The 18,125-nt window shown below is 48.0% G+C and overlaps 1 protein-coding gene across 1 annotated transcript in view; it reads right to left on the bottom strand.

Moving 5' to 3' along the window:
* The window catches only part of PAPOLA (poly(A) polymerase alpha), an 829,479-nt gene that overhangs the window by 670,651 nt on the left and 140,703 nt on the right, over positions 1–18,125 (bottom strand). The window contains exon 10 of the mRNA XM_086937747.1: positions 6,911–6,983. Within this exon, the coding sequence (XP_086793873.1) occupies positions 6,911–6,983 (73 nt within the window). The remainder of the gene's footprint in view (positions 1–6,910; positions 6,984–18,125) is intronic.

The raw sequence follows: 18,125 nt of genomic DNA, 5'->3' as shown, positions 1-18,125 counted from the left end.
CGGCCGAGTTCCGCCCTGCTTGTTCAGGTAGAACATGGTTGTCGTGTTGTCCGTTTGGATCAGAACTGAGTGTGATTCGAGAGCAGGAAGGAAGGACTTTAGAGCCAGATGGACTGCTCGAAGCTCTAGCATGTTGAGATGGAAGGTCTGTTCTTTTGCTGACCACCTTCCTTGAATCCTTGGAGAGACGCGTCTGTGACTATCGACTGTCGGGAGAGGCTGGTGAAAAGGCACTCCCACCAGAAGGTTGCAAGGGTGAGTCCACCATTTGATGGAGGTCTTCGTCACCTGGGAAAGAAAGATCCGGTCTTCCCAGAGCCCGGTCGACTGATCCCATTGATCCTCCAGAGCCTGTTGCAAAGGTCACAACCTCAGCCTGGCGTGAGGAATCAGGAAGATGCAGGACGCCAGGGACCCAGCAGAGACACTACTTGACACGCTGTTGGATTCTGGCACTGTAGCAGAACTTTGCACTTCTGCTGGATAGAAAATAGTCTCTCCTCCGAAGGATACGCTTTTCCCAATTCTGTATCCAGAGCAGAGCCCAGGTAGTGTATGGATTGGGTTGGTAGCTGTACCGACTTCTCAATGTTGACGTGGAGGCCGAGTCTGTGCAATTGTAGCAGGCAAAGGTGGAAGTCGTTCTCTACCTGTCGAGGAGATGGGCCTTTTATGAGCCAGTCGTCTAGGTAGGGATAGACGAACAGTCCTTTTTTGTGCAGGAAGGCTGCCACCACTGCCATGCATTTGGTGAAGACTCTCGGCGCTGACTTTAGCCCGAAAAGCAGAACCCTGTACTGGTAGTGTTTGTTGCCCACCAGAAACCTCAAGAACTTCCGATGTCGCATGACAATTGCAATGTGGAAGTAGGCATCTTGCAAGTCCATCGAACACATCCAATCTCCTACTTGCAGATGTGGACATATTTGGCTAAGAGCAAGCATACGGAACTCCTTCTTGACTATGTTCTTGTTCAGAACACGAAGATCCAGGATGGGCCGGAACTTGTTTTCCTGATCCTTTCTGGAGACAAGAAAGTATCTGGAGTAGACTCCTTTTCCCCCTTTGAGGGGGAGGCACCTCTTCCATAGCTCGTTTTTGGAGAGGAGCCTTCACCTCTTTTTGGAGCAGATCGAGTTGGTGCGGACGAGATTTCTTTGGGTGAATGTCCTGTTTAGGCGCACGGAAACGAAGAACATATCCATTGCGCAGTGTATTCAGCACCCACCGATGGTTCGTGATGCTGTCCCACTCTGCCAGATGTTTTGAAACACTTCCTCCCACTGGAGTGGATAACGGCGCTAGAGGAAGCCAGTGCTCATTGTTTTCCTCCTCTCGTCAAAGTAGAGGACTGCTGGTGACCTCCTCTACCTCGGTTGGCTTTACCACCCCGAAACTGGGTCTTGCCCTGGGATTTGTTCTGGGATTTGTTCTGGGACCACTTAGGGGTTTGAACCCTCTGTTGAGCCCCTCTGCCTTTGTTGGTCTTGAAACGGTGTTTGAACTCTTCCTTTTTTTCTAGGCCGACTGCCTGGACGGTGTCGAGCTCTGCTTTCATCTGACTCATTTCGTCATCCGTGTGTTGGCCAAAGAGAGATGTGCCTGTAAACGGGAGGTTTAGGATGCGTTGCTGCGCATCAGGCTTGAGGCCTGTCAGGCGCAGCCACATCGAACGTCTGGCACATACCCCATGGGCATAGGTATGTCCCGCCAGTATTGCTCCAGTTGCAGCAGTGCTAATAATCTGATAAGCCAACAGGCTTCCTTCCGTCAGGTTCTCCTCGAAGTCTTGCTGGTCCTCCTTAGGCAATTTCGATTTAAAACGCTCCATTGAGTCCCATAAGACTTTATCGTACCTGCCTAAAAGCGTCGCCGCGGTAGAAACCTTCAGCGTCGAAGCGGCAGAACTGCACAATTGATAAGGACCCCTGGCTTCTCCCAGACCTGGGACATGACACCCCCCAGCCCTGAGAATCATCTGACACCAGGACAGGTTGGAAAGTAGATATGCAAGTAGGTGTGTTGCACCACCAGGTAATGAACTCCCCTAAGGTGGGCTGCCTGATGTGCTCCACGAACGAAAGATTTAACCATCTTGATTTTGGTGGAGTTAGGAACTCTGAGACAGAGTTATGCCCACTTCCCTCAGGAAGAGGTCATATAGGGTAAGGGTAAGTAGCCAATTGGCTACTACCCGTCACTCACCTTGACCTTCTAAATTCAGTATTTAGGTGATCCCCCACCATCAGGAACTCTGCTTCACCTGACAAAAGAAGAACAAAAACAGCAGAAGTAGTGAGAACTGTGGACTACTGATGGACTTTGGCACCATACCATGCCTGCCTGCCTGCTCTTGTCCCAACAATCGCAACAGCCTGACTCGTCCTGCAGCTATGCATCCTCCAAAAGCCTTGGAGGGCCACCAGCGCTTCGCCAATCCATCAGCATCTCCCGTGAAGTGAAGAAGCCACTTCCCTGCAACCTATAGGCACCGACCGCAATGTACAATTCACCGTTCTGCTGGCCACCATGTCCACAGATGCAGCAGCCACACATGAGGAAGTCACCGTGCTCCCAGAGCTCAGATCTCTCTCCTCACCAAATTTGGAGTCACCAGGACCCCCCGAGAGCAGGGCTGCACCAATACCCGGGGTACAGGACCCCTTGCAGCAACCATTGCTTGTTTGAAGTCCAACCTGGACTCCACCGCTACAAAGACCGACCAGCCGATGAGGAACTTAAGCATCATAGAGGCCAGCACCGATAGTGGTCCAGCTGTCCTATTTTGTCCCTCTTTTGCAGGTCTGACCGAGAACCGCAGGTGCCTTTGACACACTGGCCCAGCCCAGCCAACCAAAACATTCTGCATCCAAGCTCCCCGTTCCAGATCCACGAACACAGAGTATGTCCACCCTTGCCCCTGCTCCCAAGACCCTCACAAACGAATCACCCCTTTTGGAAGCTCCCGGACTTATTCCCTCTGAAGCCTGTTTCTAGGTGCCCCCCCCCCCCCACCTCTTTGTCGACGGTGTAGCGCTCAAGGCTACCAACCCGTTCAGCACCTCTGCACCCAGACACTCCAGGGCAGGTAAATATGAACTGATGGTGGATCTAGTGACCTTAACCCCATAGCACCGTAAGTTCCAAAGGGGACTGCTGAGATACAATTCCAGTATATGTTTCTTTCTCCATATGTAGGAAAGTGCCCCTTTTCGGCATAGTTACCCCTAGTTTTTGCCTGGTACATCAGATGTTGACTGAAAGTGCACTAAGTTTCTGCTAACCAGGTTCCCAGTGCCAAATCTCTTTCCAAATACCGTGCAATTGCTCTCCCAATTGGCAGAACCTTTAACACCCTCTGTAAGTCCCGAGTAAATGGTACCCTAGTACCTAGGGCCGGAGGTGCTAAAGAGGGTCCCTAAGGGCTGCGGCACAAATTGTGACACTCTAACGAGACTCCTCACCAAGCACATGCGCAACTGCCACTGCAGGTGGTGTGTCTTGGTGCAGACAAAAGTGAAAACACGACATGTCACACATACCTGTGTGCCATGTCCCCTACCGTTGCATATGATCTTCCTAATTCACCCCTACAGCAGCATGCCAGCCCTAAGGCAGGGACCTTAATATTATATGTGAGGACATATCTGCATGAGCAGATATGCCCCTGTGCTGGTGAGTCCTAATGCTGCCAGGACAAGTGGCTAGGAAGCCATCTTAAACAATGCACTGGACACTGGTAAAAACAAGTTCCCCAGATACATGACCTCTTCACTGAAAAAGGGATGTTTGGTACCAAACATCTTGTCTTGATAAACCCACAGGGATGCCAGTGCTGGATTTATTAACAAATGCACCCAGAGGCGCCCCCTGAAAACGTACCAGCCTCTGGTGTGCTTGCTGACTGGATTCTGCCAACATGCCACACGTTTCTGACCTCCTAAGGTGACAGCCTTTTACTCTCAGGAGGTCAGGAAAAAAGCTTGTCCGGGAAGAGGGTGTAAGACCCACTCCAGCAGAACAACCTGCTGATTAGCCTCCTTGGGTTGGCAAGCTTCAAATGAGTCGCTATCTTTGGAATGTGAATCTGGCTCCCCTCATAGGAGAGGTAGCAAGCCCCTGCCCCCTCCCCATTGCCTCCCCTTCCCTGCTCCTGGGCTCCGCAATGTCACCTGTAGCCTTAAAAAATAGGGTCCCTCTACCGCGACTGCTCCGGTAAGGAATAACCGAACATCTAAAGACACCTCTGTACCCATCGCCCCAGGGCCCTTGAGAAGAGAACCAAAGGTGCCTACGTCTGAGCATCGCATGGGTTGGTTCAGCCGGACTGGCTTCCAAGCCAGTCTGCAGCCCCTTTTTACAGAGACCGACCCCATTGAAACGCATTGGGCTCCTGACACAGATTTGCACCCTGAAGTCCTTGTGCTGCTGGTGGTGTACTGTTGGTGCTGTCTTTGACCTTGCCCACCACTCACCCTAACTCCTGGAGAACAGTTTAAGTCTATGTACGGTACCCGTTTGCAGAACTTGTTCTTCCTTCCATAGGATAACATTGCAGAACTCAAAAATTGCACTGTGTCCACTTTTAAAGTGAAAAAAATGTACAGTTAAAAACGTACATACCGGAATGATCTTTCTCTGATGCCTAAACATACTTGCTATTTTTATTAATTGGTGTGGATCTCCTTCTTGAGTCGTGTTGTCCTTTATTCATCATTTTTGTGCATTTGTTATCTTAGGCTCCTGTGTGTTAAGCCGCAGGCTGCTCGACCACACTACCCCCTAATAGAGCACTATGGGATTGCATAGCAAGCCCTGTTCAATAGTAGGGGAACCCTTGGACTCTTTACACAGTATATCAGATTCTTGATACATCACATAAAAATAATTATCGCATAAAAACTCATTTCTAAGACATTTTTGTTTAACTGTAAAAATTGATAATTCAAAAAGTACTTGCCCAATTTGGAAATTCTTGGTGTTGAAAAATATATTAAAATACCTATTTTTCTAAATTGGTCTTAAGTTTCTTCGAGTGTGTGTCTCGTTTATCGACTGTGTGCAACAAATGCCTAACACAACCCTCTGATAAGCCTAAACTGTTTGCCCACGTTACCACAAAAGAGAGCATTTAGATTATTAATTTATGCCCTGTAAGCCAATAAGGGTTGTTTGGACTTTCTATATAGTGTACCTCATTTGGTACACTACATAGCTTACCACACATAGAAAGTTAATGGCTGGCACAACAATTGGTGCACTTAGTCCACATGATCAAAATCCATAGAACAACGCCTCATTGGATTACACTTGATAATCATATCAAGACCATTAATGACAAACTAGCAAAATTATATAAAACACAGGTTGTAACCACTTTAGTCTTCAACCCTATAATACACACCATCAGTATGCATGGAAGCGAGCAGACAAGCTTCTGAAAGTTTCAGCCGTCACCACTCCAAAGCAGTTACGGAATTATGCCAATATCACTTTAAGAAATGAACTGGTCTGCATGGAATCCGTGCAATATAAAATACACTGATGAAATCTTCTCACATGGTGCACTGAAAACATTCCCTGACCTGCAGCGGGACTATGATATCCCAAATATACAGAAATGAAGGTACCTTCTACTGATGTATGTATTATCAGGAAGACTCCAATTGCTTTAAAACACTACCTATTACATATTATTTGCATACTTGATAAGATTTTGGTCTTGTTATAGTGGAGCTGTACTCTACATTGACTGACTGCTTCTCTGCCTCCTCCTACCTAAATGCATGTAGAGAAACACAACTTTGCATGGAATTCTACTATGGGAATTGGGATATGCTTTTAGCTGACTACAACACAGGGTTCCGGGAATCCCATCCAAAATAAAGTTTCTACACAATCATCCACCACTGGAATTGACTACCGACGAAAGGTATACCTTAGTACCGACTTGCAGTGTTGGAGATGTGGGGAACAGGATAGTGATATTGTACATGGATTGTGGGAATGTGGACCGTTCAGCAATTACTGGTGTCCGATATGGGCTCACTTAAAACGTATACTCCAGGTATGCTCCATTAAATGCATGCATAGCCATACTACATGATGTCTCAGAGCTTCCTACCCTAACGACCTACATCAACAGATGGTTGGCTACAACTCTAAGCTTCACCAAAATCAGAATTTTGTGTCTTTGGAAAACCAGTGAAATCCAAAGGTTTCAAGCATGGTTGGAAAACTTGTACGAGATAGCAACATTTAAAAGGCTATTCACAAACTTAATGATAATTTACAGGATTTTGAGCAAGTCTAGGAGCACTTTATAAAAAAAATTGATCTCGGAGGGCATTGGGCCGCACTAATGACTGTATAGGCTGGCTTCAGTCATTTCCCTTTGCTACCGCCTCTTAATATTTTTATTTTGTCGATCTCCTACTCTTTTTTACCACTCTGAGTGATTGTTTTCATGTAACCTGTACTTTGGGAATTTCACATGGATTCTGATATGAGGATACCACACACATTAAGTGTGTGTTGCGGGGGGGGGGTGAATGATGAAAGAAAGCTGCTTTCAGGAGATGATCTAAATCACAACTGGTGCATAAAAAGTGGGGCACAGTATCAATACGTTGGAGCAAATGCCACAAATTAATTTCCCAAAGGCTTTTCTTCACCCAGCGCTGAACTCTAATAATGGAAAAAGATGGAAATGAAGACAAGCTACTTTGCACTTTTGTTGTAATTGTAAGCGATTTTGTAAATACAAACCTTTTAGGCAAATACATCAAAGATTATACAATACAGCAATTTAAAAACCTACGATTGATACAAAAGTCACCAATGCAGGCAACATAATGTAAAATAACGTATCAGACAGAACTCTAACTATAAAAAAAAGGAAAGAACTCACCCTTGGATCCCATACAGGCAAATTGAGATTGCATTCTTCTGGCTGTTTCAACAGCACTGGGTTTGGCCATTCCCTGTTAATCAGAGGGACAATAGGCCAGATCAAATAAGAGACCAGTTTAACACATTTGAGTGACTCACGTTTTGAAATATGTGATGAAAGTAGAAGGATAGATATTTCAAACAAGCAGCAACACACAAGTCAATTCCACTTAGTGACTTCAAAAGCTGGACTTGCCATAATATAAATGGAAAACGATTTCAAAATTGTTATATGATAAAATGGCAAAGCTTTTAAAAGGCATTCCAATACATGGATAATAAACCCTGAAAATCCTGCAATTTGAGACCAAAGACAACTGACAATTAAAACAAGGATTGATAAAGGCAATAGGTCTCTCCTCCCCTAGCATCAGTGCCGGTGCCCATCCTTGTCTGCAAAAGTAGGACGTTGCCTGTGGAGCTCCGCCACCCACCCTAGCATCAGAAGCCCTTGATATGGGGAAACACCAGCACTGATATTAGGGGAGGAGAGCATGCACCACGGGGAGGCAGAAGGGCAGCTACTAATAGACATACCTGTGGCAGGGAACAGATGGAGACCTATATGCAACTGCCCACAAATAGGAAGTAAATTTACATTAGCCATTTTTTTGCACAGCTTCAAAGCAGACGGAAAAAACAACTCACATACCCTGTAATAGCAGCAAAAACGAGTGCCGCTCTTACTAAGGAGGGTCTGATGAGGTGTCTCTTATAAGTAAAAGGGACATGAATGAGAGTCTCTAGCCAAACTTAGGTCAGACTTTGGAAAAGATATTAAGACAGATATTCAGAGGATTAATCAGCATATTGAGTCAACTGAAAGTATACTGTACTTTTTGCTTGAAGCAGACCAACGTACAACCACAACCATTTGGCATTTCGAAACCCAAGCTAAAGTCCTCATGCCTAAATGCGAAGACACTGAAAATAGGTCTACATAAGACAATATTCATGCTCAGAAACTGCAAGAGGGGACGGAGTTTGAAGAATATGTGGAATGCATGCGAGGCAGATATGGTGGTGCTCAGAATGAATCTTTGGACTTGCTGATTCGCATGAAAAGAGCACATTGCACAGGTTGAAAGCTCTTTAGAGGCAAGAGGGAACATGAGACAGGTCAAGTTGTCCAGCTATCCTCTTGAAGAGCAAATTATGAAGCAAGCATGTCTAATACAATCAGTACTGAGCGAATTAAATAAGATTCAGATTTGTCATTGATGGAGCTTTCATGTGGCTCTGAAATTCTAATGGAAAGATATGGAAAAACAAATCTCTTAAAAAAAAAAAGTACTACCAGACATTGCTGCTGATGATACCAAATGGGAGCCCACTGACATGCTATAGCAGAAGACTAACCAGCTTTGATAGAAAGGCAGGAACCACAAGATGCCAAAAGGTCGGTGGGAACGATTTTTTAGGAGAAAATTAAGTTTGAACGAGCCAGATTAACAGCTCACCAAGAATGCCACTTTAACCATGTACAGAAGTTTTATCGGGAGAACTACGTCCACACTCTGAATGGAGGGCCAAAGACTTCTGGGTGAGCCTTGGAAGGAAGCAAACGTGAGCCTATCTTCAGAATATTTAAACTGGGTAAAATGACTATAGTGGAATTTTTATTTATTTTTTTTGTTTTTATTGTATGATTAAATTAGGATTAGTTACTTACCTGTAATCCTAGTTCTCATCCAGGGGTATACTCATCAAAGTCATAAACTATGAATAATCCCCGCCCATGTGCGGGATCCCGGAGCATATAGAAAATACATATAAATATATATGTATATATATGTGAAACATATTTGCAGCCTAAGAAACATTTTCTAACTGGCAAAAGTGCTGTAAAATTACATAAATCAGCATACATACAGTAGTACTCTTCCAAACCCTAAGGAAGAAAGAGAGCAGAAAACATTTGTATACAACAATGCTTTATTGCCATAGGAAAACCTGTAATTGCAGGCATTTGCCAGTAGGCTGCAGTAGAGTATAAAGCAAACAGAGAAAACTGACACCTTGCCTTTAAGGCATTAGAGTAGGGGTACCGTGCCTTTAAGACCTGAAGGCAACCTCCTGCTCCCATGGTGCACCACAGGTGACAGTTGGGTCAGATCTTTTTGGAGGTGAATAACACCTGAGGAGATCCACAATAAAACATCTCATAACTTTGTAACTCTGCTCGTCCGGGGAGGTGGGCGGGAGCTTATGACTTTGATGAGTATACCCCTGGATGAGAACTAGGATTACAGGTAAGTAACTAATCCTTCTCATCCAGGGGATACTCATCAATAGTCATAATCTATGAATAGATTAGCAAGCTCATACCCAAAGTCTCACGGACAAGCAAGAAGTGTAAAAAACTTCACAGAAAAGCCAAGACATATTGCCAATACATCTTATGCAAACAAGTTCCTTAAAGAGGCCTGCCCTACTCTGGCATCGGCCTGAGTATCTGAGTCCAGGCAATAATGGCGGGTAAAGGTATGGCCAGACCGCCAAGTTGCCGCTTTACAAATTTCAGAAATAGGAACATTACGAAGGAGAGCTGTAGTGGAAGCTTTCCCTCTCGTAGAATGTGCATGTGGTCTACCCTGCAATATTTTGTTAGCCAGTTGATAAGCAAAAGCTATACAGGAGACAATCCAGCGAGAAATTGACCGTTTGGAAGGTGACAGACCAGTATTAGTACTGCCATAGTTAACAAAAAGCCGGTCAGACTTTCTCAGAGGCAGGGTTTTTGACAAGTAGAACTTCAGAACCCTCCGGATGTCAAGGGAGTGTAATGACCTCTCCGGGGGAGTGGAAGGATTAGGAAAAAAGGTAGGTAAGGTAATAGACTGGTTGATATGAAAGTCTGAAACCACCTTAGGCAGGAAACTTGGGTGGGTTCTTAAAACCACCCTATTGGCATGAAAAACTGTGTAAGGTTCCTTGCAACACAAGGCCTGGATTTCACTGACCCTACGGGCAGAGGTAATCGCCACTAAAAAGGCAGCTTTCCAGGTCAAGTGCTGCAAAGAGGCCTTATGGATAGGCTCGAAAGGAGCACTGATCAGCTTAGTCAGTACAATATTTAGCTCCCAGGGAGGAGAGGGGCACCTCACCGGTGGGAAGACTTTTTTCAGGCCTTCTAGGAAATCTTTAACTACAGGCATAAGGAAGAAAGATGTTTGACTAGGAGACTTCCTATATGCTGTGATGGCAGCTAAATGAACCCTGATGGAGGGGTATTTCAAGCCTGATCTCGTTAAATGCAGTAAATATGGAAGAATCACCTGCTCTTGACCATGTACCGGGTCAAGAGAGTGCTCACAACATCATAAGAAGAACCTCTTCCACTTGAAAGCGTAGGACTTCCTAGTGGAGGGTCGCTTCGATTCCTTAAGAATAGTCATGCAGTCTGCTGGGAGGTCTAGATGTCCATACTGGATGACCTCAGGAGCCATGCCGTCAAGCGAAGGTAAAGAAGGTTGGGGTGCAACACCTTCCCCTGGTCTTTGTCAGCAAGTCTGGACGGCATGGCAGTCGCCGGTGAGGAACCTCCGACATCTGAAGAAGATCGGGGTACCACCACTGGCGTGGCCACTCTGGTGCTATCAGGATCATTCTGGTGTTGGTCCTGTAGAACTTCTGGATCACCGCCGGGATCATAGGCAGGGGAGGAAAGGCGTAGAGTAACGTCTGAGACCAGCTGATCAAAAGGCCTTTCCCCAGTGATCCCTGTTGGGGGAACCTGGATGCGAAGACGGGGCATTTTGTGTTGGCCGCGTCTGTGAACAGGTCTACGTCCGGTACGCCCCAACATCGAAAAAACTCTTGAGCCACTTCCTCGTTGAGCACCCAATCGTGCGCTTCTACGAAGATTCTGCTGAGGCAGTCTGCTTGGACGTTTTGAATTCCTGGTAGATGAACTGCCACGATGGATAGGCCTCTTGCTAGTAGCCAATGCCAGATAGCTTGTGCTTCCAGAGACAAGATTCTTGACCTCGTGCCGCCCTGCTTGTTCAGATAGAACATAGTTGTTGTGTTGTCCGTCTGAACCTGAAGGTGGTTGGTACGCAGAGCAGGATAAAGAGTCTTGAGAGCAAGATGAACTGCTCGAAGCTCCAGGAAGTTGATATGGTAGCCTTGCTCTACCTCGGACCAAAGGCCTTGAACTTGGAGTTGGTCCATGTGAGCACCCCAGCCTTGAAGGGAGGCATCGGTGACAATTGACTGAGATGGAGGAGGACGATGGAATGGCACTCCTCGGAGAAGATTGGATCGATTCAACCACCATCTGATCGAGTCCCTGGCTCCTTGAGGAAGCAAGACTCGGTCTTCCCACCGGTCCGATCTCGGAGACCACTGATCTTCCAGGGCTTGTTGTAGAGGTCTCATGTGAAGGCGAGCATTGGGCACAATGTAAATGCATGAAGCCATCAATCCCAGCAGAGAAGACACTTGTCTGGCTGTGGGGGCCCGATGGTCCAGAAGAAGGCGACCCTTCAGGAGCATAGATGACAACCTCTCTTCCGAAGGACACACGCTTGCCTGAAGTGAGTCCAGAGAAGCACCCAGGTAGTGGATCCGCTGGGAAGGGTTGAGAACTGATTTCTACAGATTGACGTGAAGTCCCAATGACTCCATCAATTTGAGGCAGAACGACAGATTGTTCTGAAGCAGTGACGGGGTGGAGCTCTTCAACAACCAATCGTCTAGATATGGATAGACGAAGATCTTTCTTTTGCGGAGAAAAGCAGCCACCACCGCCATGCATTTTGAGAATGTCCGAGGTGCAGATTTCAGGCCAAACGGCAGTACTCGATATTGGTAGTGACGACGTCCGATCTGAAACCTTAGAAACTTTCGATGTTTGATTGACACTGGTATGTGGAAGTAGGCGTCCTGCAAGTCGATGGCGCACATCCAGTCTCCCTGATGAAGATGTGGGAATATCTGGTGCAGGGCAAGCATACGGAACTTTTCTTTTCGTATGAACTTGTTGAGCCTTCGAAGGTCTAGAATGGGCCTGTATTCTTTGACAGATCCTCGTTTTTGAACCAGGAAATATCGGGAGTACACTTCTTGATTTTTGTGAGTTGCGGGAACCTCCTCTATGGCCATTTTGTCTAGAAGGACGGAGACTTCTTCTCTTAGAAATTGAGTCTTGTAACGTGGAAGATGTTGCAATTGGGGGAATACCTGCGGAGGAAAGTTTTATAGTCTGGTTGATATGGAACTGAGACACTACCTTAGGAAGGAATTTAGGGTTAGTGCGAAGCACCACCCTGTTAGAATGAATTTGAATAAATGGCTCTTGGATAGTTAGTGCCTGGAGTTCACTAACTCGTCGTAGCGACGTAATCGCTATAAGGAAAGCCACTTTCCAAGTCAAGAATTGAATCTCGCAGGAATGCAGTGGCTCAAAAGGGGGACCCACCAGCCTGGTGAGGACCACATTGAGGTTCCACTCCGGAGCTGGTGGCGTCCGCGGAGGAATGACTCGTTTGAGTCCTTCCAGAAAGGCTTTAATGGCAGGCACCCTGAAAAGTGAGAGGTGCTGTATGTTTTGGAGATAAGCAGCCATTGCGGATAAATGTATGCGAATGGAAGCATAGGCCAGATTACATTTGTACAAATGTAAGAGATAACAAATGATGTTCTGAATAGATGCATCCAGCGGGTTAATGTTGTGGCCTGCACAATAAATGACAAACCGCTTCCACTTCGCCGCATAGCATGCTCTGGTGGTGGGCTTCCTTGCCTCCCGGATGATGTCCATACAGTCAGGAGGTAAGTTGAGGTAGCCAAACTAAGACCTTAGGAGCCAGATCGCCAGGTTGAGCTGTTGCGGATCTGGATGCTGAATGTCGCCATGGCTCTGCGTCAAAAGCCTGGGTGTGAGGCGCAGCCTTTGGTGCGGTACCACGGACAGTTCCAGGACAGTTCCAGAAACGTGGTGTACCATGGTTGGCGAGCCCACGTTGGAGCAACCACGATGAGAGTCATCGAGTGCTGCTTCAGCTTGCATGCCACCAGCGGTATTAGAGGTGCCGGGGGGAAAGCGTACGCAAATTTGCCTGACCAGTTCATCCATATCGCATTGCCTTGCGACTGTGGGTGAGGAAACCTGGCGGCGAAGCTTCGGCATTTTGCATTCTCCTCTGTGGCGAACAGGTCTATCTCTGGATGACCCCACCTATGGAAGTACGGGTGGAGTAACGATGGATGTATCTCCCACTCGTGCATTTGGTGGCTGTACCTGCTGAGCAGATCCGCCATCTGATTGTCTTTGCCTGGGAGGTGTTCTGCCATGAGGAAGATGTTTCTCTGAATGGCCCACTTCCACATGCTCTGAGCCAGATGAGACAGCTTCTGAATGTAGTACATGGCCGTCATGTTGTCCGTCCGGATCAACACGACCTTGTTGCACAGATGTACTTTGAAGGCTTTTAGTGCCATGAAGATAGCCATCAGTTCCAGAACATTGATTAGCATCTTCCTCTGCTGTGGTGTCCATAGTCCCTGCACAGTGTAATGGAGTACATGAGCTCCCCATCCCTGGAGAGAAGCGTCCGTCAGGATGATCTGTGGCACAGGCTCTTGGAACGGTCGACCCTTGCAAAGGTTTTGTGGTTTCCACCAATGCAGAGAGTTGTTTGCCCGACCGGTCACCAACACTAGGTCTTTCAACAGTCCGTGAGCCTGATTCCACTGACGTGCTAAGCACTCCTGAAGCGGACGCATATGTAGTCTCACGTGCGTGACTATGGAGATGCAGGAGGCCATCTTGCCTATCAACTGCATGAACACTCGCTCTGGAAGCAAGTGCTGAGGTCTGAATCTTTGTATCAGCGATTGAATGCTGATGACCCTCACTGAATTTGGCTGTGCCGTGGCTGCCAGAGTGTTTAGCGTTGCACCCAGATACTGCCGTATGTGGGCGGGTTGCAGGTGGGACTTTGGGTAATTCAGTGAGAATCCAAGATCGTGAAGAAGGTGAATGTGGTGGGACATGTGGGCGGCACACTGCTGGGCTGCCTTTGCCTGGATGAGCCAGTCTTCCAGATAAGGGTAGACGTGAATGTTCTGTCTCCTTAGGTGAGCCGCCACCGTCGCCAGGCACTTTGTAAACACCCTGGGTGCCGTGGTGACTCCGAAAGGCAAAACCTTGAACTGGTAATGTTGGTTTTGGATGGTGAACCGGACGTATTTTTTGTGTGACGGGTGCAGCGAAATGTGAAAATACGCATAATTTAGATATAAAGTTGCGAGAAAACCCCCTGACTGAGCAACGGGAGTACTTGCTGCAGGGTCAGCATGTGAAAGTGCTCAGATAGAATGTACTGATTGAGGGGTCTGAGGTCCAGTATGGGTCTGAGGGACCCGTCCTTTTTTGGTATCAAGAAGTACAGTGAGTAAACTCCTGTGCCTCTTTCTTGCACAGGCACAAGCTCGATTGCCCCTTTTTGCAGCATGATGATGACCTCCTGCTGCAATAAGGGCAAATGCTCGGCGGACATAGGACGGTGTCTTGGGGGTATGTTGGGTGGAGTGGATGTTAACTCCTGACAATAACCGTACTGTATAAGCTGTGTGACCCACCTGTCTGTGGTGATGGATTTCCAGACTGGCAGGAACTGTTGAAGTCTCCCCCCGACCGGTGTTGCGTGGTCGGGGGGCAGTGACAAGGCGTCACTGTTTGTTGGTGGCAAAGGATCTGGAGTTGTTGTTTCCACGACCCCTGCCTTTGGCGCGGTTTCCACGATATCCACCTCAACTTTGTTTGGTGTATGTGGACTGCGTGTTGCCTTTATAGTACTGCGTGGTTTGGGAGAGCTGGCCTCTGGAAACACCTCTAGTGCTTGAGCAACGAAAGGAACCACCCCTGAATTGCTGGGACTGCAAGGCCCCCATGGACTTAGCAGTTTCAGTGTCCTTCTTTATCTTTTCCAAGGTGGTGTCCACCTCTGGGCCAAACAGATGATCAGGGTTTACTGTCTGATTAAGAATGGTGGTCTGTATCTCTGGCTTAAATCCTGAGATTCTGAGCCAGGCATGTCGTCTCAGCATGACACTAGTGTTGACAGCTCTGGCCGCAGTGTCAGCCGCGTCCAGTGCCCATTTAATAGAAGCATTGGATATCAGCTTCCCCTCTTGGATGAGCATCTCAGCTGCCTCTTTGTATTCGTCTGGCAGGTGCTGCAACAGGGTCTCCAGTGTGTCATAGTGTGCCCTGTCATACCTCGCTAGAAGTGCTTGTGTATTTGAAATGCCGCCCTCTCAATGAGGGCATTAACCGCCGCTGAATCCTCCACAGGCGACGTTTTTACACCATAGAGTTGAGTGTCTGGGCCAGAGTGAGGATCACCTGGATCAGCACCAGCTGCCCAGGGTTCATTGGTATCATCAGGGTCTGTGTAGACAGGATAGCTGTACTCGTCATCATCATCACCTTCCCCAGCGTCCACGTCAGAATAAGTGGGTGAGACATCATGGCCATGTGGAGAAAGTGGTTCCACAAGAACAGGAGTTGAAGTTGAATCCTTTTTTTTTCCAAAGGAATTTTGTAGGACTCCATCGGCTGTTCCGGGGCAATTTTCCGTTTATGGAGTGAAAGTCTGCCCGTTTCGGCATCGATAAAGTGTTCTTGTTGTTCTTCCAACGAAGATTGTCGATGCTTAAAGGTTGGGACGACTGTCGTCGACTTCGGCACCGAGGGCACCTTCTCGGGCACGCTGGCGCCCATCCTAGGGGTGAAAGCCTTCGGCGCCACTTTCGGTGGCAACGTGAAGTGAATGGGCGTCGACGCTTTCTGAGGTTTCTCGACCGGCTTCGAAGGTGGAGGATCTTTCGGGCCGACGGTCGAGACCTTCTCTTTGATGTGCTTTAGGGAGTCCGCTACCTGCTTGGAGAAAGCGGCGGACGGCCGCGCCGAGTCGACGGGATCATTCGAGGCACCACTAGACATGGACTCGTGGGTTGCGCCGCTCTTGGCCTTGTCTTGGTGACGCGGAGTCTCGAGAACCTTCGGATCACCGAGTCCTTTGTTGGTGTCGACCGTCTTCGGCGCCGATTTACTCGGCTCGACCACCTTGACCTTTGTCTTCGGCGTGGCAGATTTCGTCTCGACGCCCTTGACCGGTGTCTTCGGATCGACAACACCCTTCTGCTTCGTCGGTGCGGACGGCTCCGAGGCCTACGATCCGACCAAAGTAATGCACACTTTCGGTTTCGAGGGTGGCACCAGTTCTTTCGCTTGCGTTGAGACCGTTGGTTTTACTTTCGGTTTTGCAGGGTGCGGCTCAATAGTAATGTCCGTAGCCGAGCCGAAAGGAGGGGCCGTAGAACCCATGGTAAGATCTTAGGTAAGACCTAGTGGCGATCCCTCAACCTGAGCCTTTTGAAGCTTTCGGCCCCAATGTCAGTTTGAGTTAGCTCTTCGCTCGAGCTATCTTTCATGGCCCCTAAGGCCCAGTCGTCGTCTCCTACCTAGTCGACTACTTATTCCGCTTCGAACATTTCAGCGTCCGCGTTGTAGTTATAGTCGACCTCCGACGCGGGATTCAACAGGTTTTCACCAACTTACCGGTCAGCTCCCTCATCATCCCCGGCATTGAAGATGTCCACAGGTGCCGGTGCAGTCTGCTGGGCCTCCTGGCGCGCAGCGCGTCGATGCTTAAGCGTCTTCTTGGATCTGAAACGGGAACAAGCCATGCAACTGGCTTCATCATGATCCGGCGACAGACACTTGTTGCACACCGGGTGGACGTCGATGTGGGGATACTTGGAGTTGCACACGGGACATCTCTTGAACGGGCTCCGTTCCATGATGATCAGTCGATAGGGTCTGTGGCGTCGACTGGGCCTTCCGCGTCGAAAGCATGCGGTTCTCTGGAATCTGGCTCGGAACCGAGCTGGAAGAATCAGGCACCGAACGCAAGACTATACCGAAGAAAACTAAAGGCCTTTTGGCCTTAAGAAAGTTTTTATCGATTTTGACTACAGTGAACCAATATACATTAAGACCCAATGGCGGAAAAAAACAATCTGAGGATGGAGTCGATGCCCATGCGCACTGTAGTCCAGGGGAGGAGCCACCTATCTCGTGATACTTCGAAGACTCTTCCAGGACAACAATGTGCGATCATCCGGACCCAACACTAGGCGGCGATCTATGCACAGATATGAATTCAGCAGCCCACATGCCTCGAACCCATGTCACCCTGAGCCAGCCTTGGTGACGAAGTACAGCTGCGCCTGCCAGCGAGCGGAAGGTCGTCGTGGCAATGTCCATTGCGCAATCGATAATCTCAGCCGATGTAACCTCTCCTTCCTGCAAGATTTTCTTTGCTTCCATCTTTTACTCCTGAAGCAGCTGGTCTAGATATGGTGAGAGGTTGCACCACATCTGATCATCACATCTGCCAAGTATCACCAACGTGTTCGCCGCTCTGACCAAAAGACTTGCCATTGAAAATCTTTTTCCAACATTATCTAGGCGTCTGCCTTCTTTATCCGGAGATGTAGAAAAAGACGCAGAAGGGTTGCGTGACTTTCTCTGAGCCGCGTGCGAAATCACTGAATCCGACTTCAGTTGATCTATTAAGGATGCTGGACTGTCGTCAGGGGCCTTGTATTTTTTTCTCCAGGCTTGACAAGACTGGAATAACAGTAGCCGGATTCTTCATAGCCTTTACTCCTTCGTCCTAGTCATGGTGGACAATGGGAATGGAACGGACAGTCTTCCTATAAGGTTCTTTAAAATCATAAAGAAAACACTCTGTCTGAACTGAAGGCATGGGAAGTTAAAATCTGTGTGAGGCTATCTCCATCAACTTATGAAACCCCCCTATGTCAGCAGGGGGAGAATCGACTGCCTCCGGTGTAGGAGAAGCTGGGTCCGGTATCACGTAATCATCCCACTCCACACACTGGTCTGGCCTGCCGATATCGCAATGATCCTCATCTGAGGAATCATCCTGCACTTCTGGAACCACAGGAGGTATAACTGGGCATGTGACCTGCGGCTGAGATGCCATGTGAGACGGTGCTCTTGGCTAAGTCACTGAAGAAGCTGGCGGAGCAGAAATATCTTGCGTCACAGAAAGTGAAGGAGGAGGCTGGGAGATTCTCCTCCTATAGTCCAGCAACATGCCCTGAAGAGCTGTCAAGAGGGAAGAAGGAAC

Source organism: Lissotriton vulgaris, chromosome 9, assembly GCF_964263255.1.
Source record: "Lissotriton vulgaris chromosome 9, aLisVul1.2, whole genome shotgun sequence".
NCBI classification, from domain to species: Eukaryota; Metazoa; Chordata; class Amphibia; order Caudata; family Salamandridae; genus Lissotriton; species Lissotriton vulgaris.
This window is presented reverse-complemented; position numbering and strand designations above follow the sequence as displayed.